The 22,246-nt window shown below is 40.1% G+C and overlaps 1 protein-coding gene across 3 annotated transcripts in view; it reads left to right on the top strand.

The window, feature by feature from the left end:
* LOC137190649 (tight junction protein ZO-2-like) overlaps positions 1–22,246 on the top strand; it is a 100,663-nt gene that overhangs the window by 69,079 nt on the left and 9,338 nt on the right. For 2 of the 3 annotated variants that reach the window (XM_067600174.1, XM_067600179.1), the window contains exons 13-21: positions 5,611–5,830; positions 8,867–9,051; positions 10,954–11,049; positions 11,154–11,233; positions 13,568–13,778; positions 13,895–13,995; positions 16,715–16,933; positions 18,400–18,507; positions 21,141–21,641. In XM_067600174.1, coding sequence (XP_067456275.1) covers positions 5,611–5,830; positions 8,867–9,051; positions 10,954–11,049; positions 11,154–11,233; positions 13,568–13,778; positions 13,895–13,995; positions 16,715–16,933; positions 18,400–18,507; positions 21,141–21,641 — 1,721 coding nt within the window. Of the gene's footprint in view, positions 1–5,610; positions 5,831–8,866; positions 9,052–10,953; positions 11,050–11,153; positions 11,234–13,567; positions 13,779–13,894; positions 13,996–16,692; positions 16,934–18,399; positions 18,508–21,140; positions 21,642–22,246 lie in introns of those variants that run through there. The other variant, XM_067600186.1, reaches the window with a different exon arrangement.

Genomic DNA, 22,246 nt, shown 5'->3' with positions numbered 1-22,246 from the left:
GGCGATCCTTCAGTGTGGCCCAGAATGTGTGTCTTGGGTGCATTCAATCCTGTATTTAGAGCTGTCCACTTGTGATTGGATCACCTAAGACAGATGTTAATACCAGGTCTGAACAGAGCCTCTGAAAGAGCTGATAAACATCCTCTTCACAGACCGTCAGTGCCGATGGGGAGTCAGGGGGGAGGTGATATCAGGGGATGCGGTTGGTTGTGTGATATCTGAATTGGAGTGGGCAAGGGGTGTGAAAGTCGGTTGATCAAACCTGCAGTAAAACACATTCAGGGCAACGGTTAGTTGAAGGTTCTTTGCAGTGTGGGTGGAGGGTTTCCTGTGGTTAGTGATGTCCTGCAGGCATAGGTAGCTGGCTTATTGGCGGAGCAATCTGCCCCCCCACTCCGTGTCCATACCTTTTATACAACACAGTGAGGTGGAATAAAGGGGTAGCATCCCTGCCTTGAACAGGCTGTGTAAAGGGGTTAGTGTGTTTCTGGTCTTTTGTGCAGGATCCTGTCCCCACTTCTGTAGGCCTCATCCTTGGCCTGATGAAGCTGCATGAGTTTTGCTGTGAACCAGGGCTTATTGTTATTAAAGGTGCAGAAAGTGTTGGTGGACACACACATCCTCACAAAAGCTGATGTAAGATGTCACAGTGTCATTAAGTTCGTCCAGGTCTATAGATGCAGCCTCAAAAACACTCCAATCAGTGCAGTCAGAGCAGGCCTGTAGATTTTAGTTTCTGCCTATAGGTTGGGAGAAGATGAACCAGACAGTGATCAGCGAGTCCCAAAGCTGCCGGGGAACAGAGCAATATGCATCCTTTAATATTGTGTAGTGGTGGTCCAGTGTGTTTTTATCCCTGATGGGACACTTAATATGCTGTCTGTATGTTGGCAGTTTGTGGCTGAGTTTTGCTCTGTTAAAATCCCCAAGGGTAATGAGAAGGGAGTCTTGATGTTTCTGCTCCATGCTGGTTATCTGGTTAGCAAGGTGTTGTAAGGCCTTGCTAATGCAGGCCTGAGTTGATATGTAAACACTGACCAGAATAAAGGAGGAAAACTCCTGCAGTGAATAAAACGGTTTGCAGTTAATGAAAATAAGCATGACCAAAATAATGACCATTATGATGAACATGCATAATAACACAATAACATATATATTTTTTGAATGCTCTATTTCATAGTAAGTCCAATGGAGCACCACTATTCCCATGTTTTTTGTAGTCTTTGGGGATTTTTGGAGGCGCACTGAACCGGAAGAGGGTTATACGAGGGGAACCCTTTGTTTTATGTATTTTATCCATGTGAGTGTGTGATTACAGTAGACTGAATATATGCTTTTTGTCTTACTCTGTCGTGGCCACAGTATGTGTGAACTTCATGTGTGCAGCCAGCCTAGGCAGCCGTGGATTGTAGTCAATATGACTGTTGCTGCTGTTGGTCCTTTTGGGTCAGCGCTCTGTCGGACCACATTTATCAAATCAGGAGTCCTTGCAAAAGCCTGGAGCAGGCTGTGAAGTCCATTTCCATGCAACAGTCAGACAAATATGTGCATTTTGTTTTCATTGTGTAAATAAGACTGGAAATTTGTGCATGGAGGTTCATTCTTGACCTTTGAGAACAGTATGTGTATCTAAATAATCAGCTCAAAGGTCTGCATACTAGCTCTGTGAAGCTTTCAGCCATACCTCATGGTCATTGGTCAGCCAATGGAAATGGCTCAGTTCACATGACCAAAGTGTATGTCAGGCCGATCACAGCATAGAGGTAAAAGTAACTGACCAGGAGTCAGTGGAGAGAGATTAAGGAAGACATGCACATCCAAAAGCAGGAGGAAATAGCAGACATTCACACATAGAGGAATAAAGGCAGAATGTGAAGGTAAAGATCTTTCTTTTTGCCAAACTTAAGCCAAAGTTCTTACTGGTTCTTACTGAAGTTCTTACAGTTTGTGTTCTTTTCCAAACTTGCCAATTGTTGTTTTAGCCAGTATATGTAGCATTGCACCTGACAGACAACTATTTAAATTCACTCATTGTTTATAAATTGAAGTCCTGAGTTTCTTATATAGTTATAGATTAGCTTGTGTTTCTTACCACACTCACCATGCTTTCCAGGATACAAAGGGGCAGTCACCATGGATGTATAAAGAGAACTGGATACAGCGTCGCAGGCGGGGCCCGTTCATTCCTATGAAAGTTGCTCAGTGGCGCGTGAGGCCAAAAAAGTTAGACTCCCGCGTATAAAATTATCCGGATCCTCCGGGATCATTGGGCCCATAGAGCAAGCACACTAGTGGCTTTCACCGGCAGAGCCGGCTACTTCCGGTTTAGCCCTCCGGCTAACTTGAATGGGGATAAAATAATTCAATCATGCGGCTCTTTTGGGCTTTCAAAATGTGATCGGACCAAATTAATCAAATTCAGATAATGAGACGAGTCATTTCGTGGGGGTTGTGATGCTCAAATGTATCCGCTGATTTACAGATGTCTCTTTTACAATGTAAGTCTATGTGAAAAAGTCTTTTTGGGCCCCATAGCATTACATGACGTAATTACAGGGTTTGGCCACTATGTCAAATTGGCCTCACAGCCCGGCGCTGTTCCTGGGGGCTTGGGAGTCACCCAATGACTTCCTGCTTTTATACTCTCACTGACATCACCAGTGATGTTGTAAGTTAGACCAAGTATTTTTTTTTACTCATTCAACAAGTCTGAGTCTGCCTCCTACCACCTTCCTAGCCTCTCTGGTCAGGCTTCCTCACAGGGATGACACCCACTGCAACAGTTCACTCATTGATATGTTTTTAATATTTTTTTGGACTATGGCACAGAGGAATAAGATATATCAGGCTTTGATATACACAAAGTACTTGTTAGTAGATCAGTTCATTGTTGGTTTGGCTCTTCACATGAGATTTGTTGACAGTAAGACACATATGGAAAATCACCTGACATACAGGAGGATTTATAGTTGTGCGTTAAGGACTTAGCTAGCATGCACCTCCTCAAAATTGTAACTACATTTCAGGGCATTCATGAAAACTTAATTATTCCTGTGTGTGTGTGTGTGTGTGTGTGTGTGTGTGTGTGTGTGTTTGTGTGCGTGCGAGCATGTATTTGTGCATGCATGCATATGTGTGTGTACGCATTTTTCTAACCTTATAGAAAACCGGGACCATTTCTCATTTAAACACAGACCTTATTGGGACCAATAATCCTCCTGGGGACCAAAGCCTGGTCCTAATGCGGCAAAACGTCATTTCTGAGGTCCTGGTTAAGGTTTGGGTTAGGCTATACAAAATGAATGCAGTCAATGCAATGTCCTAACAAGGATAACTGTGCAAACCTGTGTGTGTGTGTGTGTGTGTGTGTGTGTGTGTGTGTGTGTGTGTGTGTGTGTGTGTGTGTGTGTGTGTGTGTGTGTGTGTGTGTGTGTGTGTGTGAAGATTCTCAGTCATCCGGGTCATGGCATATCCAGAGGGGCTAAGTCGAGCGTGACTGGATTGGTTATTACTCTTTTTGATTGGTTGCCACCTTCCAGCTTCACAGAGAATTACTCATCCTTACTGCAATATTACATCCTGGTTCAATATGGCAGATCCCCTTCTGATTAAGGCGGCAGCAGCTTGGTAGCTGGTATATTAAAAAGTGAGTTACCCATGGTGGAGTGATGTCCACAGAAAAGGCAGCTGAAACCGTGACAATCTCCTCAATTGAAAAAGCTGCACTAAACAATACAAGGACACAGCAACTCTACTGCTTAACTGACTCTATAAGAACTGATTTAACTGAGAAGGTACAGTATTTTGATGAACTGTTAGCTGCTTGTGTTGGGTCAGGCAGAGCGAGCAGCCACCGGACATCACGTCTGTTGATCCCCAAGGACTCCACTCAGATCCATACTTTCTAGAGAAGGTTTTTGGTTTGTTTGCTGTTTGACAGGCAGGTAGGAGGCTCAGTTATCTGTGAGAGTAGCTAAGCTGTCAGAAAACAGTCTGAACTCAGTGGAGTTTTCTCTGATGGAGCTAAAGTCCAGTATTCATGCAGTTTGTAGTCCTGGTGTAAATCAATGACAAATCAATGAATCTTTGTGTGCCAATGTCAATGTTAACCACCTTGTAACCTGCATTTAAAAAGGTGCTATAAAAATAAAGTTTTACCTACTTTATTTACTTACTTCAGATGTTGCAGATTTCAAAAGAATTCAGGCTGAGATATTTTTCTGCTTCTAAACAGTGGGATCAATAAACCAGAGTTTACAGTGAACCTGAGTACAAATAGTTTGTCTAGTTGTCTCAAATTAGATAATTATGGTCTCAAAGTTTGAGATTTTGAGCTTTTCAAATGATGATCAGTAAATGTGCGCTTGTAAATCATCCTTTAAACCTGTCAAAAATTCTGTCGCAGAAATGCAAGTTTGTAAATGTGTAGAAATGATTTGAAGTTGTAGAAAAAATACGTCTAAATGAAATTGTGTGCACAAATGATATCAAGGAGGTTTCACAAACACTGTGAGTGCTTCTGAGAACGTGTGAGTTAGGGCTGAAACAAGTTGATTGACAGAAAACGATTTTGATTATCAATTAATCATACAAGTTATATTCCAAGGAAAAATGCCTAAAGTTTGTATTGTTGTATCATGAACAGATTATTTTGGAGTTTTGCACTGTTGGACGGACAAAACAAGACATTCAAACAGATCGACGACTGACAGACAGAGAACCCAAAAGATATCATTTATGATGATTTAACACAACAGAAAAGCAGCAAATTCTCAGATTTGGGAGCCTGAATCTATCAATATTTCTTCTCACAAACTGATGATCATCTCTGTCCACTTTCTCAGCTGTGCTAACACATAAGGAGCAGTTAATTATTGGTTTATATAAAATAAAATCAAGTAAATAACATTATAGCATACACTGCAAAAAAGATCCAGCTTTACAAGCATTTCATCTTTTTCCCTTTAAAAGAAATTGAATAATGTCCCATAAACTGAAATCATTCCCGTTGAGTATTTTATGTGTACTGAGAAGTTTTTTGTAAAAGTGCATACTTCTACATGTTTTTGGAAGATCATGGCACAATGGCACATCACAGACAATTAGATAACACTTTGGAAATTACATTTCACCACACATCCATATTCTCAATTTATACAGATTATTGCTCATATCAAAATCCACATTTAACCACACAGAGTGTAATGAGCCTTTTGCAGTTGCACAGGCTCTGAAAGTGGGGAGGAGAAACAGTGAGAGGACATGCCTTTCAGTGATTAGCAACAGGATAATTAGGAGTAGCATGTCCATTACAATTTTTATGTTAACTGATCCTGTTTTAAACTATATTTTCCCTACATGTACCTTATCACAGGTTGACACAGCTGCTCCAGGCTGCCACCTCTCTGACTATTCCCACCCGCGGTGTTCTGACTTTACTTGAACTTGGAGAAGTGTTTAATACTTTGTCTGAGCCTGATTTTTTTTTCTCCTGTTGCTTCTCCCTCCTCCTCTTTTGGTCCTGCATTCATCTTTCTCTCACTCTTTCTATCTCTCTCTACTCCCTGCATTGCTGCCTCCTTTTCATCTGCCACTGTTATGTCCTTCTAGTCTATAATGACATCTTGGTGTCGGGGCGTGGAGACTCCTTCTTCATCCGGACACACTTTGAGTATGAGAAAGAGACTCCTCAGAGCCTGGCCTTCAGTCGGGGAGACATCTTTAAGGTGGTGGACACCCTGTATGATGGCAAGCTCGGTAACTGGCTCGCCATCCGTGTTGGCAAGGACAAGCAGCTGCTGGAGAAGGGAATCATCCCCAACAAGAGCAGGTAGGGGGCATCAGCCTGTCATCAGTCTGCTCCCATTTTAGGGGCAGACAAAGACTACAAATGGGTCTCTTTCAGAGACTTGAAAGCCTCAGTGTGCTTCAAAATGCTTGTTAGATCATCTGACAGCACCTTAAAGCCTACTGTCCGGTGGTAAAATCAGAGGCAGCTATGTCTTATTTCTGTAATTTTCCAACACATGATCTGACAGTTTGAGCTTCTCTTTCTTATTCATTCTTCAAACTACTTCCATCACTTTTTCTGTACGCCACCGAGTGCAAAACCATGAATGCCGTCAAAGATGTGTGAGCCATTATCAGGGAGGCAATGTGATGCAGTCAGGAGGAGGATGTGGGCACCCTTAGTCCCAATATAGTATAGCCCAACATAACAATAAAAGTGATAATAATAAGTGAACATGATTTATTCACAGTTTGGGCTGGATGCAGACCTTGGCCTGGACTTTCTACACTACATCATTGAGTATGAAATCAGGAGTTTGCCTCATGCTGCTCTTATCTCCCCTCAGTGTAAACCACTGTTTCCCAACACAGTCCTCAAGTGCACACTGTCCTGTGATTTTTTTATTTTTTTATTTCACTGATTGTCGTGTATTAGCAGATTGTCTGAACAGATAAGCAGGTCTCTTCTCTATCTCTGAGAAGTTCTCTAAAACTTGCACAGTAAATATATGAACCTGATTTCTTTCAGAGATCGTTGCTCAACACCTAAATCACTTTCTTAAATGAGATCTCCAGCTTTAAGACAGCCTTGAGTGACTCTGAGCATCTTTTCTACTCCCTGGTGGATCAGATAGGTCTGTCCTGGCCACAGGCCAGCTGCTGGCTATCTGAAAAGACCAGATGTCACATTCAACGTCTGTCCAGCTAACCATTCCTACACTCATCCTTTCATCTCTGCTTCTATCTTTTTCTCCATCAAAACATCCTCTACTCTCATCCACCCTCCCATCCCTTTAATCTCTTATTTTCTTCCTCACTTTAATCTTGACTGCTCCTCCACATCATGCATGCTCTTTGAATATGCAGAGTTTCAGGGCCTGAACTACTGGAATGTTTGGGTTTCATCAGTGGTTCTAGTGGGTGCATTGCTGTCTGTTCTAGTCTTTTGAACGCTACCTCCAGGAGTCACCAAAGTCTGAATTTTTCAAATCCTACACAGAGGCTTTAAAAATGTATAGTGTTCCATGCCGTGTCTAATGTACACATTTTTGTCTTGATTTTGTCTCGGTCTCACCTGCACTTTTACCCGGTCTAGGTTAAAATGATGAGATGACTCATTTAACATTAAGACAACCTGCATTTACAGAAACTCTGTCTGCTTTTTAGGAGCAATCATGAGCTACAGATCAGCATAATTAGAGAACAAACAGAGGCATCTTAAATAGAAACAGCTGTACTGTCTATGGCATGTGTCATTCTAGGGTTCATATTCACACTTAATACATTGAGGCTGTTTTATAATTTCATCATCATTTTACTGTTTGTAGCTTCAGACCAATCCATTCTGACAGGTTAACATCAAAGTTTTGCTTTTAGTTAAATCAGTAATATGGATTACATATTTATTTGTATTAAAGTTGACTTACCGCATTTATAAAATATTAATAAGACAATGGTATACATTTTAGGGTGTGACTATGAGCTCCCAACAAAAATAATATCTGTGACAAAAGTTAAAGTCTTAAACCTTCACCCCTCAGTCCTCCATTGTTCTTGATTTAGGTGGTCTCAAACATATGTGATAACTCTACATTCAGATCAGGCTATTATTCCATTTCATTCTCTGTCGCCAGTGAATTCAGAAGTCAAATCTTTTCCTCCTATCCTTGTAATTGTCGTATCCTCCTGAGATTTCTGCAGGTCTGTGTACCAATGTGTCTCATACCAGTTTGGATCCAAGTGGACTCTTTATCAGCTCTTATCACATGATGTGTCACCATCATAATTGCAAGAGAAAAATATGTTCTTCAGGCAGAGAACTGTGATGTGCAGTGCAATATTGTTGCTCTGTCCCACCGCAGCCGCTGGTTCATTGGTGGAGCATCTATGGAGGTCTGTTGGGAGTCTACTGCATTTTGAATCAGGTCTAATTATCTTTGTGTCTATTTCAAATCAGTTCACTTGAGGCGGTTTATCAGATTTCACACAGTTCCCTCTGGACACAAGAGGCTTTATACTACTAGTACTCCTCAACATCTGGAAACACACTTTAATGTGGAAAATTGGTGGAGTTCTCCTTTAAGCTCTCAGTTAAGCTGCTTACAGCCAGTCAACAGTCAGTCAGTCTTCTACCAAGAGTGACAGCCTTGAGCAATGCAAGGTCACCATGACATCCCACACAGTGACACCACTGTGTGACTGTGACTCAGACGTGGAAAATCAACCCTGGAGATCCACACAATAAATCCTCATGTCAGCTGTATGTCAAGCGTGTTTGACAACCTGAGGTAACATAAAATAAAAAAGAATCAAGTAGAAGGTCACTATAGTCTTCAGGTCCAAATATAACTATAGAGTGTATGTTTGTATAATACTGTCAAAGAGTGCAAAGTGTGAACAGTATTCCACTTGTCCTCTCATTAAAAAAACGTTCTTTCAGTGGCACAAAGTTAGTAGGAAAGGTGCAGAGCACTGCTGCACTCCAGCAACATTACACTAATTGGCCCAAGAGATCTACTGTAATTACAGGTCCAGAGCCTGGAGGCAGAGCAAATCACTGGTGTGAGAGAACATACACCATTCCATCACCCTGGGAAAAATGTGTGTGGTTAAAGTGCCTGCAATGCAGAATTTCTTCTTTTTTGAGGGTAACTAATTATACAGATAAGGTGTATTAACATCTTGCTAAAGGAGTGCTCCACAATAAAAGACAAAAGCAGAACTTTTCATCTAGCGCCATCATCAGGTCAATTTTCCACTTTGCACTACAATGTTTCAGAACTTGTTATGTACATTTACACACAGTATGTGTTTATACAGTACTGAATGTATTAGTGAGAGCTGCGTTTCTTCTCAGAGCGGAGCAGATGGCCAGTGTCCAGAGCTCTCATAAAGTTGTTGCGGGCGATCGAGCTGACTTCTGGCGGTTGCGAGGCCAGCGTTCTGTGAAGAGGAAGGACCTGAGGAAGAGCCGAGAAAACCTGAGCGGTCAGACCCTGGCCACCCGCTTCCCAGCCTACGAACGGGTGGTGCTCCGAGAAGGTGGGTAGAACGACTGGTTTGGACTCAAAATATATATCTTGTTCATTAAGTGCAAAAAAAAATAGCTGCATGCATGATTTTGTTGTTTATTCAAAGAGTGACTAACCCCCTCGCAAGGAGGGGGTTAGTCACATTTAGAAATCCACAGAAATTCTCAAGAATTTAGTTTCTCTTGAACTATTCTCAGGCTGTGTCACATGATAAGGGATAAGAAGGCAGGAACTTTGCAGTCAGCTTCTCACTATGAGCAGTGGGTCCTACTCAAATACATAAACTTTCTGCCAAAGTTGGAACAGTTTTGTTTTTTTCTGATGAGCTTTTTCTGCATTTATGTTTTTTTTTCCTGTGCTCTTGGAGAAGGTGATGTCACACACTGCTGTGCTGTGCACCAATCAGAATTAAGCTACATTTGAATCAAACTCTCGTGACAGTTGTTGGGTTGTTTACTTACCAGAACACTGTCATTCAAATCTGATCAAACCCACACAGTCCTGATGAAGCGGACTAGTTTTTTTTAAATAATTGAACAACAGACAGAGATCGCACACCTCGAACAAAGTTGAGCAGCAATTTTTGAAGCGTCAACTTCTTGATGAAACATTTCAAATAAATGTTTTTAGTTTGGTAATATCTTATTAGTGATACATCCCTGTGCAGTGCACGAGTTGTTAATGTTGCCTGAGATTCATTTTGGACATGTGAATGTAGTATCAGCTACACTACCGCCTCCCTTTCCCTCTGTTTCAAGTCTTGTGACTTCTGCTGTTTTTGCTCTGAGTTTTTAGAAACTGTGCCTCAATCTGCAACAGCTGCTCACTTTATAATAGCAAAGACTCTTAAATGTCTACATTGCAAAGTAAGTGGAGAAGGAGGACACTTCATGAAAGGAGAAGAGGTTTGACTTGATGCCTGATGTTTGAGAAGGTCCAGTTAAAGGCAGATTCACAAGAATGAACTTCTTACCACCTGCCTTGTTCATTTCTCTTAATAGTTAACACATAAAGATGGTTTTCGCTTGTTTATTTAGTGATGAGTATTTATGTTATAGATTTGAAACCGTGTTTTCATGGGCTTTAATTTCTAATTAATTTATGTTGTAAGAAGTTTGAATCCCAGTAAACTGCTAAATGGAAAAGCATGTGTGTCATTATGAAGAGTGTGTAAAGAACAGCTACATTTTTTGAACCACAGTCTGTTTGACTGAGATATGAGCTATGGGCCCATATTTATCAAACTGCCAAAAGTGAAATTTTGGGCTGAAGTGAAAGACACAACTTATCACAACCGTAAAAATCAAAATTTCCTTTGACTGAAACATCTTGTTTAATTGAAGAGAGCTCCAGAGGTCTGAAAATGAATCTTAGATGGCTTCAGCACAGAACCAGCCAGCCAACCACACACCTTTTGAGACATGTTCTGGAAGAAATGTACAGTATACCACATATCATGGTTATCAATATGTTATCAGTCAGAAAAGCGTCGCCTTAGCTCACCCGTCATAGCAGCTGCTTTCTTGCAAGACATCAGACATCACAAGACTGTGTTTGAATCTTTATTTCCAGGAACTGTCTACTGTTTCACATTTTCTGAAGCATCGGTGACTTACTTCATGTTGCCTGGACTTGATGATGATAAAGCATTATATGAAATTCAATGTCTTATCATTCTGTGTACCTTTTCAGACACTTTTTTTTTTTCAAATCAGGCTTACCCCCTCTTAATCCGAAACTTTTTTTTAGCAAATATGAATGATTTAAGACCATCTGACTTTCAAACGGAAAGACTTAAAAACCTCATCAGTGAGCTAGTGTCCATAGGTCTCCAGAAATATCCAACGATATGTAAATCATATAAATATTGTGATCTGTGAGCAGCATTGTAATTAACAGTGTGTCGTTGCAGCTGGTTTCCGGCGTCCTGTGGTGCTGTTCGGCCCCATCGCTGACGCTGCTAATGAGAAACTGGCCTCGGAGATGCCTGACCTGTTTGTTATTGCCAGTGAGTCTCTACCAGCTTGTCTCTGTCCACGTCTGAACAGACTATAGTAACAGATATTATTGTTTCAAAACGACACTTCCATTGTGCTTATGCTCTTTTGTTAGAAACCGAGCCAAAAGATGCTGGCTCTGAAAAGTCCTCAGGAGTGGTTCGCCTCAACACCATCCGACAAATCATTGAGCAGGTATACACACACTAAATCAATCTCTCTATGTCCTGTCCAGTACATCTCATTTGGGTAAGGAACATTCAAAGTTTATTTCTGTGTCTCTGAAATGTAAAATTTAAAGGATTTTGTCAACCAACAAATGATAGCACTTCCCTTCCAAAAGTAGAACAGATATAACAGAAGCAACCTGTGGCCTTTGATGGAAACATTATATCTATATAGAGAGCCAAAGTCACTTCCATCCTGTCGTATCTCTGTTCCAGCTTCTGTGACTCAATACAATCCGTCATTTAGCATTTCTTTCATTGGTCTGGAAAAAATGAAATGTGTTTACTATCCTTATTCTAGATAAACAATCAATGATTATGTTTAACAGCCTTTAGTGTTAGAATTTGAACCTTTCGTGATTTTAACAATCTCAAGCAATGTTTATATCATTAACCTGCAAAAATATCCATGACAACCCCCCCACACTGTCTTCTAATGTCAGTGTTCTGACTGGCTGTAATCTCTCTCTGCATGTTCTAGAGGTCACTGCAGGTCAAGCTCTTTGTTAAAGGCTGCTAAAAACAGAAATAAACAATATTACATTGTGTTATTACACATGTCACTGTTGTTTTGAATGAGGTCATCTTACCTCTTAAAGAACCAGGAAGTTCTGGTTTCACTACACAGTATTCGACAACACAGTGTTTTTTGTTGTCTTTATATAGCGATGCAGTATTTGCTACGGCCTTAAATGCTAAAATGTAGTGTAACAGTAGCACAAGTATGAAGATCAGTTGTCTCCTGAGGGGTTCAGGTATCTTGGCGTTTTTCTTTCTTTTAATTTTGATGATATGGTTAAAAAATAAATCTAGATTCAAAATCAGGAAAAGTGTGGCACACTCTGGCTCCGTATGTATTTCTCTTTTATTTTGATGATGTTTCGGCCCTCAGGCAACAACAATCAACAATCATGAATCATAAATGTAGACCCAGTGGTGAGTGAAATTAGAAGAGATCTTCAAAGATGGGGCCCTTTATCAATATCACTACTCGGACAGGTTGCCATTATAAAGATGAATGTTTTACCGAGGCTATTATATTCAATTCTGATGTTGCCTAACTATATCCTAGTTAAGTTTTTTAATCACTACATAGTATGATTTGTAAATTTGTGTGGAGGTATATATGTACTCTTAAAACCTGGAATCTGGTACATAGGCACTTTTGGATAATGAATCAATACTCTGTTTTGGCACCTGTTGTATGTTATCCTGATTTTGCAAAATCTTGTTCAGATGTAGGTTTCAAAAATGGGAGGATGCTGATATTTCTAAAACACATGATCTCTTTTTAGGACTCTTAAATAAGTGAAATGTAAAAATAGCTGTGGTACATACAGTCATCTTATCTTATCTTATCTATCAGTCCAAAACGAGATTAAGAGAATTTGGGATAGATATGCCTCTAAATCCACATCACTTTGTACTGGGATCGGACTCTAATTATAAACACAGATACAGGTACGTTCTTAGAATCACTTTGTATGAGACTATGGAATGTGTTAAGAGGTACTCTTGAGGAGTTTGTAAGGGACTGGTCCCCCATAGCAATATACCTGAAAGAGGAAAGGTCAAGAGTGAGAAGTATAGGGCTAACAAATTTAACAGAAGAAGTACATACTAACCATTTTTTGTAAACTCACCGGGTTGTGACTATTGCTGGTTTTATTTTATTTATTTATTCATTTATTTATTTGTTGTTTATGTGTCTGTGTTTGCTCTTGTGTCTTGTCTTGATTGTACGTCTTTGTATCGTATCATTTTGCATTGTAGCATTTTATTACTGTTGAAAATAAAAAATATTGAGCACAAAAAAGAGTCGTGAAGATAGCTCATTGACTACGTACTGTCAGTTACACAGCAGTGTTTATCTAAAATGTGCTAACATTCATACCAGACCAAATATTGATGTAGTATTGATTGCATTGAACTGAGCAACAGTGCATTTGATTGCTTATGAAATTAAATTTTCATTTGTATGAGGAGGTTCAGTTGTTTAATTGTTCCCATTGCTTGTTGATCACATATACGCTCTGTTATATGTTCTATATTCTCTGACAAGATTTGTCAGTAGTTCTAAAATAAATCACCAAAACTATCAAGACATAAAGTGACTCTCTTTATTACTATTGGAGTGACACATTTTTCCCTAAATCTGTTTTGGATCAAACAAACGTTCCTTAGTGAGAAGAACTTGCTTTGTCTGCTGATCCACAGCTTTTCTGCTGAAACACTGTGTTACACCTCTGTTAACAAAAGACTGACCTCCATGATCTTGTGTCCGCTGTTCCTCGCACCACAGGACAAGCATGCCTTGCTGGATGTGACACCCAAGGCAGTGGACACCCTGAACTACACCCAGTGGTACCCTATCGTCATCTTCTTCAACCCAGACAGCAAGCACGGCATCAAGGCCATGAGACAGAGGATCATCCCGAACTCCAACCGTAGTGCCCGAAAACTCTACGAACAGGCCGTCAAACTGAGGAAGACCTGCTCTCATTTATTCACTGGTTGGTGCTGAACAGTCAACACACATACAGAGATTCAGTCAGATGTTCAGCTCTAGTTGTATTTGCTGTTATTTGAGTGAGTATACTGAGGTCGGATAGTTTTCTCTCTTGTCCAGCCACCATAGATCTGAACTCAGCCAATGACGCCTGGTACGGCAGCGTCAAGGACTCCATCAGAGAGCAGCAGATGCAGGCTGTCTGGGTCTCTGACGGCAAGGTAAACACACACACACACACACACACACACACACACACACACACACACACACACACACACACTGTTTTTAAAGGCTTCCCATGTATACTTCAGACAGAGAATTAAAGCCCTTGACTGTAGAATTTCATTGTGACGTTTCCAATTATTCTGATGGCATAAGCGTTTATTTGTAAAAAAATTGAGACAATCCCAGTGAGAAGTGGTACAGTCTGCCCCAGTGTCTTTTTTAGACTGCCTTTGGGAGGCACCAAAGTAGCAAATTTTCAAATTTGACACATAAGGGTTTTAACCTCAGTAGATTTGACAAATATGCAGACTTCCAACTTGTCAACCTGAATGGAGTGGAAACCAGACTAAAATAGTATAACCCCAAACATCACAAACATAAATGAGAAGGAATGAATGACTGCTGAAACAGTGATTCTATTCTCAATTCCAACTTTTTCATTTATGTCAATAATGATAACCTCATACTCACAAGCACACATTAGCACTGCTAGCCGCAACTTGAAAATCCAACAGGGCAAGCCCCACGATCTGATCAGATGACCAGACAGGTTACATAAATAAACTACTTACTTTAGGAAGAAATGTCTTTGTTCAATCGCATGTGTGCACTGCTATGATCAGTACAGTAGGCAGTAAACATATTGTAGCTCTGCAAGATCTATTGAACATTTACAAGTTTGGGTCTTGTCTTGACTTTAACAGCAACATTTAAATGCTATTTAAATTTATATATCTGGAAGACTGTCATATTGTCTATCATATAATACAGTAAGTACAGTATATCATAACTGATAGGAAGGATGGCCAAAACTAGACAGGCTGTAGAATTCCTGAAAACCAGGAACATGATAGGAATGCTGGTTTAAAGATCCCTTCTAGACATGTTGTACAACACATAGAAAAATACTCTACTTGGAATAATAATTTGTGTGTAATGTTTTTCCCACAAAAAACATCAAAACGTCACTAAATTCAAAAAAATAAATTACATCACAATATAAAATTCCAGACTCTGTGAATATGCAAATATTGTTTGAACTGTTGGACACAAGATGTCTCCAACTTCACTGTAAAGTGCATTTTCAGTGTTTATGCACCGGAGGCTTCAAGTTTCCACATCACACTTGTGTAAGTTGAATACTGGACCACAATTGGCTCCAAAAGTTGTGATGTCACCAATCACGCTCGTATGTATATGTCTTAAACTGAGAAGAAGGTGAACACAGAGAAACTTTCCTCTTTCAGCAGATGGATGTGAAAACAAACTCTGCACATACAACATTCTGCACGGAGAAGAGAACGAGAAGCGAAACAATATTTTAATGACACTCTGCTTTCATGATCAGTCTTGTACAATTAGTGATACTTTGCAGCTTCAGTAAACACGTCTCAGTATCAGCACTGCACTTTAAAAATTCAGTTTATCCATCTCTTATTCAAACTATTGCTTTTTACTCTATTACTTGATTTAAGTTTTACTTTTACTTTACATTATGTGATTTCTTATTTTACTTTACTGTTATATAAGGGGAATCCAAAACAAGCTAGGCAGTTATCAAAATAAAATGCTTAATGCTGAGGCTGAGAGAATCGGCCAAAGATTCTGAACTGTGGTGTTAATTCATATTTTGGAGCAACACACTCTAAATGTGAACTTGTTGGCAGTGTCTTTGTCAGCTGTTCCTCTACTACTCCAGAAACAGCTGAAGCCAGCAGCCTTCAAGGAGGAGTATTAAATTTAGAGCATGATGAAGGTGCTACGTCAGAGCTATGAGCTTATCTGAATATGATGCACACACACACCAGCCAATCACAAGTAGTATTAATATAGTAGTGGACAGCAGTGTTACATGTTTGTCAAAGAGAGTTTACTGTGCTTCGCCATCATCATATTACAGTTATTGATCTTAAATAGCCACAAACAGATTCATTATCTCATCACTATGCATCCTGTAAACAGCTGTTAAAAAAAGAAAAATAGCATAAACAATAAGTAGCATCGTTCTTTTACTCACTTCCAAAACAAAAGCACACGCTAGCCAAGATTTTTATGACACAAGGCAGTGGTGCTCATGGGAAATGTAGTTTCCATTCCAGGAAAACACTACTGCTTTTGTCCACAGGGGCCGCTAAAGTCAACACAAAATGAAAGTTCCTTATAGTAACTTTAAACACCTGCAAATTTCAGAAAATTTTCAGCAACATGTTAAAAAAACAAACATTACCAATCAATTTATTGTATATATGGGAAACAGCAGCATCCTCAGACACCACCCTGATGAAGGCAAGATGGCTGAAAACGTTTGGCTAATAATAAAGTTTGGTGATGTGTTTTAATTTTGATGGACATACACACACACACACACATTAACTATTGTAGTCTATGAATGGGTAGAAGTGTACACTGTGGTGTGTATAGTAGTGTGTGTGTGCACATGTGTATGATTATAGTGCACATGTAAAGTATAGTTTACTATTCAGTGTCAGTAGACGATAGTAGACTGACTGCTCTTCTATCTTTCTGTCACCTTCATAGCAGCCACCTGTGTGTGCGCTCTGAGCATGCTCACTGTGTGTCTTCCTACTTCCTGCCAGTGGTGCTCTACAGCTCGGCTCTGTTTGTCTTTCTTTCTTCTCTCTTGTTCTTGTGCTATCCGTCTGTCCATCCTTCCTTCCTGTACACCCAAGATCCATCATGTGTCTCTTTTAGCTGGAGGGAGTAGAGAGTGATCTGGACTGCCAGGACGTGGAGCGTCTGTCCTTCCTGTCCGCCATGTCTGCCGATTACCTCAGCATGGACAGCCGGCTGACCTCCGACCTGGACGACACCGCTGACGAGGCCGGGGCCTACACCGACAACGAGCCTGATGTGGAGACGATGCATATCTCTGCCATCAGCCGCTCGTCTGAACCGGTCACAGCCGAGGAGGTCAGAGTCAAATACACAAACACAAGCTTCCGTACACTGGAGTGTGTGTTAAAGTCAGTTCATCCTTTTTAACTTTTCTTTACTCAGGGAATGACAGGGAGTTTCTCTTATCACAGTCTAAAGTCTTTCTTTAAAACAAACTCATTTTGGTGATTTCAGAGAATCTTTTTACTGAGATTACCTTTCAGCTGAGATCATACTCTCTCTCTATGTCATTCTCTTGTATTTCAATTTCTGACAATGATTTATATCTTTTTCATGTCTTGATCATCATTTTAATGTTTTTACTACCTTTTATGTGAAACACTTTTAACAACTTAAAGGAAGAGTTTGCATTTTTTGAAGTGGGGTTGCATGAGGTATTTATCCATAGTCAGTGTTTGGAGAAGCAGACAGGAGTACCAGCACAGTAGCTAAGTAATGTACTGCTGTGGACAGGAGCAGCAGCAAGACGTATTTTAGCCACCCAAAAAAAATCAGGTCTCCCATCATCGTATCCGATGATTCATATGTGGTTTTTTTCTGACTTTATGTGAATGAATTCAGCCGTTTTCCCTGGAAATAGGTACATTTCAAAATATCCCTGTCCTGGTCACAAAAGCAAAGTTTGAAGGGAGTAATGGCCATTTTCTATACTTTTTAGGCGTGAGCAAGAAGGAAATAACACTTACTACCCAGGAACAGTAAAAATGTGTTACTCGGCGTAATCTGTGTTTGTTGAGATGCAGACTTTGTAGTTCTCCAGGTTTCTCTCCATTCACTCTCAGGGTGTTGCTGCCATCTGTAGTCCAGACTGTAAATTACAGCTACATGTCTGCTGTAACAGGAAAATACAATAATCTGCTACAGTAACTTCTGTACATAGTGCAGTACCCAACATGATGTCATCTGAGTTAGCAGTATTACAGTTACATCTGTTTAATCCAGTATTTTGCTCATGTACAAACATGAAGAAGGGGACAAAAAGAGAATTGCAGTAATACTGTATAAATATAGAAATCAGTCTTGGCAACACATTTCATAAAGATCACTTTTAAATGTTTATTTTGGGGGGAAAAGCTCAATTCAGTGTGGCTATTAGGACAAAGATGTTGCTTTCAGGGCTTGTGTTCTCCAGGAGAAATAAGGCTGGTGTTTTATCATTTTTTCTTATAATTAAATCCAATGGAAAGACCCAAATCAAAAATGTGTTAGTACATTTCCGAATACTTTCTGACCCAGCCCCAAGCCCATTAGTTCCTATTGAATACATCAATCTTTAAAAACAGGTCAAAAATATATAGTTTCTTTTTTTTTTAAAGAAAAAAAAGCTAAGGCTCCTAAAACAGCTGATCACAGTCAGCTTTAAGCCACAGGTTTTAACACAGCAGGTCAAAAAGACAGACTAGCAATGTGTGTGTGTGTGTGTGTGTGTGTGTGTGTGTGTGTGTGTGTGTGTGTGTGTGTGTGTGTGTGTGTGTGTGTAGATCTTACGCAGATACAGTCCAGACATCCGGAGTCGCATGAGGAAAATCAGCAGTCGTGAAGTCCTCAACAGGTCCAGCCCTCCACCTGTCTTCCTTACAGACAGCAAGGTGAGGGACACATGTCTGTACTGTTTTGGTGCAAGCAAAGGGGTGTGAATGAGGAGCAAGGTAGGTAACAATTCATTCACTGGGTCCAGCTTCTCAAATATTAAGATTTGCTGTTTTTTTTCTCAGTTTTATACCATTGTGAATGACTGCTGGTCTCTTGAGATCTGGAAACGTATCATTTTTCACTATTTTCTGTCAGTTCATACACTGAACGATTAATAATAATAATAATTAAAAAACAAATAATAAACAAAATAAAGTCAATGATTAAATCTACAATTGGAATCACTCAAAAAAGTAAATAAATTAACCTGGAAGACTTTAACAATAGTTTTTTTATATATCAATGATGGATTACATGACTGTGTACCCAGAGAATTGTTACCTACTCTGCGGTTCCCCTCAGCTCTACAGAGCTTTTTAGCCTCTTTTAACCTATTGTTTTGGTTTACCAGCCCATAAACTCTTTCATCAACCTGGTTTCCAGCAGCAGTAGGAAGCTTTATTCACTTAACCCAGCACCAAACAGCAGCAGACAGTTAAAGACTAACTGGTGAACATAGTGGAGCTTTTAGCAGCTAAAAATATTTTTCTCAGGAGTTGGTGGAGACTAATTGAGAGCTAAAGGGAGAGTGAATATTGGACTTCCATTCACCAGATAGACATAAACATGACTCCAAATGAATGATAATGCTGCTCTGTGTCTGCTGGATGTGTAAATAGGTGTTTTTGTGTGTTTGCTAACATATTTCCCATATCACCTTTATGAGATTATAATATAGCAGATGTGTTTACAGCTATAGGTAACCCCAAGTAGGTAAAAAAAAAAAAAATCAATGAATTCAATTTCATCAATAAAATATTTTCCTGAAATGATATCAAAGTCAAGTTTACCATCATATACACACATGGTTGTTAATAGAATCTGGTTAGTCAGGGGATGTAAATACTGTAGCACACACCATGTTCACCGCATATCAAAAAAACATCATTTGTTACGTGATGACATTATTTCTCAGTAACGGATGGAAAAGTGTGATAACCTAACAGTGATTCTAACCTCCACCCTGGCAGCTCTATACATCCATCCAAAGGAATACACTGCCCTTCCCTCTGAGGAACGGCCTGATATGGAGAAAACACTCTCACTGCAGTTCAGATTCCTCCAACAGCAGCTCATTGGACCAGATGGGTACCCAGAATTCCCCTCAGTTGTTGGTACATGGTGGTGGGCTTGTGTGTAGCACTCCTCTATCACAGTGATGTTCAGTCTTCAGCTGTGGTGACCTTAGAGTATTCAGGTTTTCATTCCAACAACACAGCTCATCAGATGATAAGTCCTCATCGCCATTGGAAGGAGTTGTTTCAAGAGCTGCTGTTTGGTTGGCATGAAAACCATTAGACTTCAGTTCTGTATCCAACACTTTTTCTAGTGCTTTCCTCCCTTATACCACTAAAACAGACCCACTAGTCATGATAATCTACTAGTCCTCTACATCTAGTAGTATTTGTAATGTCTGAAATTGTTGATTTGTAGTCAAACCTTTTCATCTGTCCAGAAAAAACAATGTAAACAGGACATAGCCCCTTGATTAAAGCAGATCCTGTCAGTAAACAGCCAAACATGTTTTGTTAACTGTTTCAAATAAGTAATTGAACACATTTCAGAGATAAGATGATGTTTAAATTCCAGTTCATGCTTAAAAAAACCTGACTGGAAATGCCATGCATTTGAAAATAAAAGCTTGAATATTATTGCAAAAAAGTGTTTACTCTCCATTAAGATGGCATATCCAAAAAGAGAAGATTACTGGACTTTTCTTTACACAGAAAATGAAGACTTTAGACTTGACTTGGAAGACATGACTTCCTTGACACCTGAAAGGAAAAGTATTAAAGTCTGAAGTTTTGATCTGGTAAAAAAAAAAAAAGTATAACAGGTGCAGACAGGCCCTGAATATTTAATTATACAACATAGTGAAAGGACGCTAAAAAACGCTATTAACAGCTTTGAAAGTAAGCTGTTCAAATGTTTTTTGACACGTCATTTGAGTGGTCATTAAAAGACCTGAAAGACTTGTTGACTTGTTAGTTGTTGTTAAGACTTGAGTCTTGACTTCACATAAGAACAGATCTGCATTGTGGTACCTGCTTCTTTTAGCAAAACATTCACGTTCTTCAGCCACTCACCATTACAGGCCTCCACTGCATTAGAAAGTCCAAAAAAAACCCCAACTTAATTGCAATGTCAAATCTATTTCAAGTCCAGATTGCATGCTATCCAAGGTCAGAATCCACTTTTCCAGGTCTGGGTGGTGGTGGTAGTAGAGTAGAGTAGTAGTAGAAGTTTTACTGGCATTACTGGGATAAATAATTCCCTCAGTATTTATGAAATTTCAAGTGTTCATAGTTATTACACTGATTTACAGACTCAGTATGGAGCATTTTGGCAGCAATATGGAGTCATTGCTAAGTGCCGGACGACTGGACAGTAGTACTGTTTGCTGAGAGTTGCAGCTGTTTTGAAGTCAAAAGGGTTTTGTTTGGCATGAAAGTCAGATTAGACTTTTTTTGCACCACAGTACCACCTGTAAGTATTTGTTCTGGCTCTAATTCTTCCCCTCCCTGGTCAGGTCAAACTGTCTCTTAGGGAGGAGCAGGTCCTTGGATCAGGCTCCACCAACCCACACCATCACCATCGTCAGCACCACCCTCCACCCCCCAGCTCCAGCCGAAGTTATGACTCTCCGTCCAGCAGCAGCCCTGCCAGCAGCAACAACGACCCTCCTCCACCCATCTCCCGTTTAGCTGCCTCCTCCGGCCCACCGCCCCCACCTCCGCTTCACCACTTCAACTCCTTCGGCAAACCCCGGGCCCAGGCAGCGCCCCAGCCCCCTGCCACACCAAAGCCCAGCAGCTGCGGGAGCACAACAGAGGTTTCAGTTCACTCACCTGTCGCTCTGCCCAGTGTGAGTGTGGTAGCCTGTAGGAAGCAGGAGGAGGCAGCCGAGGACGGCCCTGTGGAGGACCCGTCCATGAGGTCCTTCATGGGGAAGATCAAGGCCTTCGAGAAGATGGATCACTTTGCGCGGGCCCAAAGGATTCTGGAACTACAGGAGGCACAGAATGCCAGGGTGGGTTTATGAAAGAGTGTCAGTGTGGTCAGGGACTGTGATCAGTTCTGTAGATGTAAACCACTATTTTAATGGTGCATCACAATAACCAGCCCAAAGCACAAAGTCATGTGTGTAAGAACAGTGAGAGCATATTCAAGCACTCATTGTTGTTCATACAAGTACAGCACACCAGATGCAATGAGTTATACATTTTAACACTTGCAAAAATAACAATGACTCATTAAATTAATAAATGAGCGGTTAGGTAGAAAAAATGAGTATTGTTGCCCAAGATGTGCACAGAGATAAAGCATAACTATAGGACATGAGGTCTGGAGCACATGCTTACCATGTTCTTCTGAGACATATGATATCACATATCTGCAGCCAAAGGTAGAACATGTGCAAATTGAATTTGGTTGTAGAGATAGTATATATGCACAAATAATTTGCTCATGAAGATCCTCTTCATGTGATAATGACATGTGTTACTTATTATCACTGCATACCAAATGATTCTGTTTAACCAAGAAACTTCTCTTGTTTCAACAACATATCACGGTAACTTGTGAAATCAATAAACATTGTCATTATTACACAAAATCCCACATATTTCATTAACA

This window comes from Thunnus thynnus, chromosome 2 (assembly GCF_963924715.1).
Source record: "Thunnus thynnus chromosome 2, fThuThy2.1, whole genome shotgun sequence".
NCBI lineage: Eukaryota > Metazoa > Chordata > Actinopteri > Scombriformes > Scombridae > Thunnus > Thunnus thynnus.
Note: the sequence above shows the minus strand (reverse complement) of the source record. Positions and strands in the feature narration are given on the sequence as shown.